This window comes from Eucalyptus grandis, chromosome 1, assembly GCF_016545825.1.
Source record: "Eucalyptus grandis isolate ANBG69807.140 chromosome 1, ASM1654582v1, whole genome shotgun sequence".
Lineage (NCBI taxonomy): Eukaryota > Viridiplantae > Streptophyta > Magnoliopsida > Myrtales > Myrtaceae > Eucalyptus > Eucalyptus grandis.
The window spans coordinates 27,173,446-27,182,396 of NC_052612.1; the positions used below are offsets into that span (position 1 = coordinate 27,173,446).

Sequence of the window (8,951 nt, forward strand, 5' to 3'; positions counted from 1 at the left end):
TTAGGAAATTCCATCATCATATGTTTGATATCGTTCTTGTACCCACAATAATCTGAAATTCATATCTAATGATTATGGTGAAATCGAATGCTCTAACATATTTATCTGATTGATTTACTACATTTAGTCTCCAAATTTTATTTTATTTTTAATTTATTCTAAATTATATTTTAATCTGTTAGATAAATTTTAGAATTAATCTATTTTAGTATTTAATTAGTTTATTAATCATCGATCTCCGTGGGACGATACTTTTTCTTATCATTATATTACTTGTTCAACACGTTCATTTGTGTTTAGAATTTTACGAACAACCCCCGTCTCGAAAAAGTTCCTTACTTCCTTGAAGACTGAAGATTGTAACTCCTTCCATTCATGGTGACAGAACAATCCATTAAAATCGTTAGGGCTAGGAGCCTTAGTAGCTCCTTACCGGTGAGCTACTTGAGAAGCTTCCTTCAATGTCACTTCACCAAGTAGAGCTTGATTTATTTCTTCCCCTATCACCAAAGGACATTGATCCACAGTAGGTTATAAATGGTGAGTACCCATTCTCCATTTGAGTTCTTCAACACTAAGATTATGTTTCTCTGCCTTATCTGAATAGTAGTAGCATGGAAATATTTATGTGGTGCTTTATACTCTATGTTGTAGTTGTTTCTAAGTAATGATCTGCAAATTCTCGTGGCATAAATTTTTTTTGTTAAGAAGCATGTCACTATTCTTCTTTTATAATTAAAAAGTTTGTCTAATTAGATCTAAAACCTTCTAGGCAGTTACAAATAAGATTGAGCACATATTACGTATGCATGCAATTGAATAGATATACAAAAAATGACTCGCCAGTTATTTTAAAGAAGGAAACTTATTTGTTGATTTTTTTTTTTTTTTACATGACTATTTGGATTTTCAAAAGTAAATGGAATAATGACAGTGAAAGTCTTAAAATTTATATTGATTTGTCACTTTAGTTTTGAAAGTTTTTTTTTTTAATTGTAGTCAATTAAGCGCTAAAACTTGTGTTCGCCTTTCTAGCTAGTCTTTCTATTAACTTTGCAATTTTGTCTTGGATGGAAAATCTAGGTGACATTTTCTTTTTCTTTTTTTTTAAAATTTTTCCCCAATTGGCGCTATCGACATCTGAAAAAAAAAAAAAAAAAAAAAAACAGAGACTAAAATTTCCAAAAAAGAAAAGGAAAAAAAGGGGCACAAAATTTGACCAGGACCGGGGCAGGGTGCAAGAGGGGAGGGTGGCATTTCTTGTACTGCCTTCTTTACTTTATTTTCTTTATTTGCAAGCCAACCTCATTGGGCCACCGGCGAGCACCCACCAAGCGACAGTCGGCCACCTTTAGCCACGACTCCAGCGAGGGATGCCGCCCTATGGCCTTTGCGGCTCCTCTCTCACGATCCCATCTCCCTGGCCCTCTTTTTCTTAGTTTTTACTCTATGTTTCTAAAATTTGTGGATGAATTTCAGTTTTTAATATGGTCAAAGCATAAAACAAAATGAGTAACACTAAAATGACATCTCATTTTACGTTAAATGACATCATCTTGGACTTTAACAAGTTCCGTCACCTAGATAACAGCCACATGGACAAAAAAGAATGAAAAATGCAAGCTTGAATTTTTCAATCACTAAAAGGCCAAGAGTACGGAACAACTAATTCAAAAAATTGACAATCAAGTTTAGGACTTACCTTACTCAGGAAAGGTTTAAAGTGTGATGTGATTGATCACACATTTTTTAGGACTTCCACTACATTTCAAATTAAAATGTAATTTTTTTACTTTCCCCACAAAATTAAAATAATTTTCTTATTTCAAAAATATGAAAAATTGATTCGTGAATTTATGTCCCAATATTTATGTATTTTGAAAGTTTCAAAGGCTTAAAATTAAAAAAAAAATAAATAAATAAATAAAGTGTGCGACGCAAGATTTGAACAAAAAAGGTGAAAATCACTCCAGACAAATTTTTACTGTTTTACGCAACACTACTGCTGAAAAGACCGAGAAGTGAGACAAAAAAAAGGCTTTCTTTTTAGTTATAATATTAGGTATCACTTAAGTGCACTCTATTTTTTTCAATCCTAATTGAAAAGAGATTGGTGGACAAATATTATTAACTATCATTATTCGTTGATAGGGCAAGCCAGACAATCATTACGTTAGGAGAACGCATGAAGGCCGTTATTTCATTAAGTGACAGGGATTCGCCTGAAGTGAGTGCCACCATAAAAATCCCATATATTTCTTCTCCACTATGCTCAAATTTGCTTGGCTTACAAGTCAAAAGTGGCATCGCCTTTGATGGAAGGGAAGATGCAGAAGGATCCTTATTGATGACCGTGTGGAAATTTGAGAGGGGGGGGGCCACCACAAAAGACAAACGCACCTATCACAAAAAAACGAAATGACTTGGACAGCCCATTATCTTAATCCTCAGCAACCAAGTCATTATCGAGTGCACGGTTGGTGATTAATCGATTGATATCTGCATGAGTTCGATCGATTGTCTTAATCGAGGGCCATGAAGACCCCGTCAGCCGACAATGAAACAAAAATAAAAAGAAATTTGTAAAATTTAAAAATAAAATTATATAAATTGTTCATGTCACCATCATATCACGTTGGACGGCGGGTGACTCTTGTCGACTCATAATGAGCAAAAAAGAAAGAAAGAAAAAAAATGTATGAAAAATTCAAATGAATTTAGAAAAAAGTTATGAAAATTATCCATATTAATATCGATCATGCCACATCGAATATTCAATGCTCACATTGGCGATTGTAGGCCAAAATTGATCAAAATAACTATATTGACAAATTGTCAAAAGATTTAGATCAAAATGATTAGATTAAAAAATTTATGACTAAATTGACACTCATACAATAAGTTCATAGTGTTTTTATTAACTTTCCCCATCACTAATATCAAATATCAACTCCTCCTCCGTATGCACAGCACATGCTTACGTGTACTAACTACCACCATAAATCAAACAATAATTCTTACCCAAGAAGCCCACCAATCGCCTAACTACAGGTGAGATCTGGCGATTTTATCTTTATCTCTCTCTTTCCCTCAATCAAAAACCAGGACCTGAGTTTGAATGAAGCATTCCTTCGTCGATAATTTGGCACCAACCTTATAAAATGTCAGTAAGGACAAGATCCTCGGTTTACCCTCAGCTCACGGATCGTACCAAACATGGTCTGCGTGGCGCAGGTAAACCCCACTGAACACGAGTTGGACCAACGTGCGTCCCCATCTCCTTACAGCATCAAGCCTGCAGCGGCAGCCAACAGAGCCTACCGAAGAAAGAGGCGGCTTAGTTAAGGCAGAGAAACGCTTTATATCTTCGTTTTCCCTCCCATGTGAGCGTGGTCAAACTCAAACCCCAGATGCAGGTAAGGTGTTCGTGGAATGTACAGTTCGATGTCGCGAGTATTTTTCGGGGTGCATGTGCACTGGGTTTGGAGAACATGCTTACGGAAATCGTGGGCTCTTCTTCTTTTTTTTAACTTTCGATGGAATCGATCGCCATTTATGTATGTGGAGCACAGGGAGAGAGATGAAGCAGCTCGGGGTGATTGACGATTCACTGACATGGTGCGTTGGAACTGGGCCAGCGAGCCAGCCAGCCAGCGGTACATGAGGAAGGCTCGCAAGTGGTTCGAATCGAGGGATAGCTGGCGTCACTGTTCTAATCTTCACGTGGCCTTTGACCATTCCATTGTGCATGTGTAGATTATAGCTTTTGATTAAAGAGAGAAAAACTAGGTTTCATTTGCTTAGTGTAAAATGAATGATTCAAAAAATATTATTTCTAAAAGGCGTGCTCGTATTGACTTATTTAGGTATAACTTATGATTGATAATGAAATTTATTTTTTATTAATTAATTATTTTAAGTGATACAAGCAATTTTTTAGGAAAGTGTTTTTGAAATAATTTATTTTTTGCAGAACAAATGGATCCTTATTAAAGTTGCTATAAATCAAGCTAACAATCTTAGTTCATTTGGCTAAAATAGGTTAATTTTGCCTTTGCGAATAATAGAATGTACCAAAATACAAAGTCCCACAAGCTACGAAATCAACATCTGATCCGAAGACCAAATCACAAAGCTTTTTACTAGAAAGATGAACTGTTATTGGAAAACAATGAGTCCGTAAATAAACGGGATGAAGTGTGAATAGCATACCGCTTTATTTATAAATTTAGGTTTTTATATAATTTCTTGAGGGACAGTTCCTCTGTCAGACCACGTTTTATCCAAGTTAGCTTATCGTGTTTCTTATATAATATTGTATCAAAAGATTATCTTAAAAATGATATGGGAAGCACATAAGATGACTACATTTGGCCCCCAATTTTTGGGATTGTGGCAAGTTGCCCTGAACGTTTCAGTTTTTACAATGTGCGCCCTAATTTTCAAAACTAGTGGCAATGTGCCCCTTAACTTCGACTCCAGCCCAATGTTTCTCACATTTTGACCACATTGTTTTGTCATTGAAGGTAAATTGATCATTTATCATCTATATACATGAGAAAAAATAATAGGGACAACTCAAAATTTATTTCAGAATGATACGTGGATGTACATTCAACATTGACTTCAATCAAATTGGCGCTTGAAACTTTAGGCAGGTGCTCTCACATGCAATAACATTTCCGAAATTCAGGGGACAACTCGCAAAAATTAAAATGTCAATGGGCAATCCGCAAGAGCCCTAGAAACAAGAGGGGCAATATGTAATTCGCCCGTGGCACTTTGAGAGTTGAGACTGCATCTTTTCATGGTCACTTTTTCCCTGTTACCTAACATTATTGAATCGACCCTTTTTTGGCCGTTCGAGAAGAGAAAAATAGACAATTATTGAGGTGAACGGAAGAGGTAAGAAGAGGAAGTGGGGCTGGCTTTGCGGCTCTTGGAGTTGGAAAGGTTAAAAGTAAACCCAAGTAAATGCGAAGCTAGAACCCTCTAGTACCGTCGCCACCACCATGATTGCCTTAAAATATAGAAACCCAAGTTCGATGCTTTGAAACGTATGTACATGCAATGGAGGACCTCATTTTTTGACTTTGTGCATGCATAGTTAAAGTTCATGAGTACATCCTTGTCCTCTTCCTTCGATTAATCATATGGAAAATAAGTCACATCTTAGCCCTTCCTTCTCTATCTCCATTGGCTAAGCAAATTGCATCTAAGTTTTTATTTATTTATTTATAATTCATGGGCACGAGCACAGAGATCAGGTCACACGAAAGCCTACAAAACATCCTGCTAATTCCAAATTTCCCGACCGGTGCAGATAGGCTCGATCGAAAATGACGTTTATTTAATGGGCAATTGCCACAACATGACAACTCATCCATGAGATAAAACCACATCCAAGAGGTATAAACTAAAGGATAATTATAAATTAGCAGCATGATAGAGGAAAATTTGTCCATTCATTTGACTTCATTGGTTTCCTTTCCCTCTCTACCAGCCACAATATGAAAACCCAAGAAAACTAAAAAAGAAAGAAAGGTAGTAATTGAGTTCTCTGCTTTTGTCACTATACTTTACCGGACCTCTACTCATCGTCCTCTTTTGACCTTATGGGGAGTAGCATCATCGCTTGTGAAAGCAACAGCCCACCACCTCTCCCACAATAAACAAAACCCGTCATCCTTCAATACCCCCAAAACAAAATGGCCAAAACCCAAAAAAAATACAAAAAAAAAAAAAATACAAAAGACAAAAAAAAGAAAATGACTGCCACCCATTTCTATGTGCACCAACTTGGGACTACAGCACTTCCCTCTCACTAAGAAAGAGTGGCAAAAACACGAACCTTTCAAGACACCCCTAAATAGATTATCCTCATGTTACATGTTTAATATGTTCTACTACTACATGAACAAATGAATCGAATATATAATGTTATATGTACCGAGTCGAAAAATATGTGGAATCCGATCGATCGCCGTTCCGAACTCAATCCATCAAACAATCTCATTGCCGGGGTAATCGCTGTCCGAGGACGATGTCGAGATGACGACCATGTCGTTGCAGTCCGAGACGCTGTCTTGCAAGGTCAACAGGAGGTCCGAGGTGCTGAAGGTCATGGAAGGTCGGGTTCTCGGGACGATGGGCACCTCGGCCTCGCCCACCAGCATCTGGACCGCGCTCCGCATCGTAGGCCGAACCGACGGGTCGGGTTGCGAGCAGGCCAGCCCGACCAGCAGCACCCGCAACATCTCGCCCTCGTCGAACTCCCCGTTGAGCCTCGGATCGGCCGCCGTCAGTAGCTTCCCTTCCCTGTGCAAGCTCCAAACCCACTCCACCAAGTTGCTGTTCTTGCCGGCCGCCTTGCCCGCCCCGTTGGTGTCCTTCTCGATCGGCCTCCGCCCGCTGGCCACTTCGAGGACCACCGCCCCGTAGCTGAACACATCGGTCTTCTCACTAGCTCTCCCGGTCAAGAGATACTCCGGCGCCAAGTAGCCCATCGTCCCGGCCGCCACCGTGGCATCCGGTGACTTGTTGTGCTCGACTTGCCTGGCTAGTCCGAAATCCCCTAACTTGGCATTGAACGCTTCATCCAACATTATGTTGCTGGTCTTGACATCTCTATGGATCACTTGATTTTCGCACTCTTGATGCAAGTAGGCCAGCGCCGAGGCCACTCCTAGTAAGATCTTCCGCCGGTGCGCCCACGGCAAGGGCATCCTCGCCTCGAACAGCGCCTTGTCTAAGCTACCGTTCGGCATTAGATCGTACACCAATAGAATTTCACCCTTCTCGTGGCACCAACCCTGGAGGCGGACCAGATTCCGGTGCCGGAGCGTGCCGATGATCGATAGCTCGGAGAAGAACTCGTTCTTCCCCTGCGTGTTGTGGCTACATCTCTTCACCGCGACAATGTCGCCGTTCCCCGGCAGCACGCCCTTGTAGACGGTCCCGAACGCGCCGTGGCCGATGATCCGGTTGGCGTTGAAGCACTTCGTGGCGGATTTCAGCTCCCGGTAGCTGAACTCCTTCGGCATCTTGATGATGTCCGCGGCGAGGGACTCCGACTTGTGCTGCTTGACTTTCTTGGAGTACACCCATATGAGAGCCCCCGCGAAAAGAGCCAGGAAGAAGGCGCCGGCGGTGACCACGCCGGCGACGGCCCCGGGGCCTTGCTTGCAGAGCTGGTTGTGGCAGGACGAAGACGGCGCCTTGTTGCTGTCCTTCCGCGGAGCATTGGACCCCGAAGGGGCCGCCGAGGGCGGCGGCGACGTACTGGAACTCGCCGTCGGGTTCATCAGAGTAGCAGTGGGCGCCGGCGGAGGCGGCTGCGAGGGCGAATCGAAGGAGGAGCTGAAGCTCCACCACTCAATGCTGTGGATCTCGGTGCTCCCCTGCGTCGACCCGGAGAAGCCGACGTACATGAATTCGTTCACGTACTGCGCGAGATCGAGATTCATGGACAGAATCGGGTCCTTCGGCTTCAGATTCGAGTACGAGACCGACACGTTGAGGAATCCGCTCGACCCGTCGAAGACGACCCAAGCGTTGATCAAGTCGCCGCTCTTGAGATCGACGTCGATCGCGCCCAAGTCGCCGACCTGCGACGACACCATGGTGTTCAGATCCAGGCCCACGTGGTTGCCGTTGATGTCCCTGAACTCGACGTCCATGAGCGTGTCGAACTCCACCGCCACGAAGGAGGCGGGGGCGGACGCGCCGTCGAGGAGGCCGAGGAACCCGCCGGCCCCGCCGAGGAAGTCGGCATCGGGGGAGATGAGGAAGGCGAGGCCGCCGCCGATGGAGGACGGGTTGAGGTTGGTGACGGAGAAGGAGAAGAAGGTGGAGAAGCTCGCGGTGGCGCCGGCCCCGGGCTGCCGGAAGCGGACGGGCTGAGAGAAGAGGGCCCTACCGGCGCCGGAGTTGGGGACGGCGAGGTCGCGAGTGAGCCGCACGCTGCCGTTCAGGAGGTGCGCGTCGCCCAGGAGCTTGAGGCTGCTCAGCGTCAGCGTCCCGAAGTCGAACGCTGTGCCGCCGGCGGCGGCGGCGGCGGCGGCGAAAAGGGTCCTCTTCCTCACGACGGCGGCGGCGTCGAGAAAACAGAGCGCGAACAGAGCGAGGGCGACGCGCGAGAAGCACCCTCTTCTTCGATCCCGCATTTTCCAAAGCTTCAGTGACCCGCCATTGGAGAGGAGCCGGCGAGATTGAAACGCGAAGAAGACGGTCGAAATCGGTCACGGGAAGAGAGAGAGAGTTAGAGAGAGAGAGAGAGAGAGAGGTGGGATGATTCCTTGCCTTTGAGCTAGAAGAACAGAACAACTTGGGGAAAACAACAAGGAATCCAAAGAGGACATGGGAGGACATGGATGAGGGAGACAGGTGTGGCGAAGGGGCGACACGTGTCCCCCCGCAACGGTCCTTTCTTCGCTTTTTTCCCGAGGGGTGGAAAGGAAACTTCCCTTTTACTTCATTTTTCTAATCGACGATATTAAAAAAGAAAAAAAAATGATAAAAGGTGGGCGATGATCGGCAGTAAAAAAAATTTCTTTCTTTTGACTTGGTGCGATTCCACTTAAGATATCCGTTAGCCTCTTGCTTGCCCGGCCCTAATCCCCGTCGCCCCTACGACTTTACGGGAATGCCCCCCGCCACTCTGCCTTTTTACCTTTTTGCGGTGGCCCCCGACACGACAAGTCGTCGTGTGTCGTGCCCGATGCGGTAGCTACCGCCCACGGGGACAACGGCTATTACGGTTACTGTTGGTACAGATATACGAACCGGCGGTTAGGTCGCCCCCGGCTCGACGGCCGGAAGCGGTCCGATGCCTCAAAAACCGGCCTGTGCCGTTGGAACACCAATCCAGTTACTTTTGAATGACACCTGAATTTTCCAACTATAAACAGAAAATTGTTATTTACTCATAATAAAGTCAGCAAGTTTCTATT

General features: G+C 43.9%; 1 protein-coding gene across 1 annotated transcript; it reads right to left on the minus strand.

The window, feature by feature from the left end:
* Positions 1-5,329: 5,329 nt before the first annotated feature.
* Positions 5,330-8,331, minus strand: LOC104435757 (L-type lectin-domain containing receptor kinase VIII.1). The gene has a single exon (XM_010048454.3). It carries the CDS (start codon positions 8,163-8,165, stop codon positions 6,003-6,005), a length of 2,163 nt encoding a protein of 720 aa, XP_010046756.1. The 5' UTR covers positions 8,166-8,331; the 3' UTR covers positions 5,330-6,002.
* Between the last annotated feature and the right edge of the window lie 620 nt (positions 8,332-8,951).

Excerpts from the sequence above, each read along its gene's own strand:
- LOC104435757 (XM_010048454.3), bottom strand. The coding sequence starts at position 8,165 with ATGCGGGATCGAAGAAGAGGGTGCTTCTCGCGCGTCGCCCTCGCTCTG.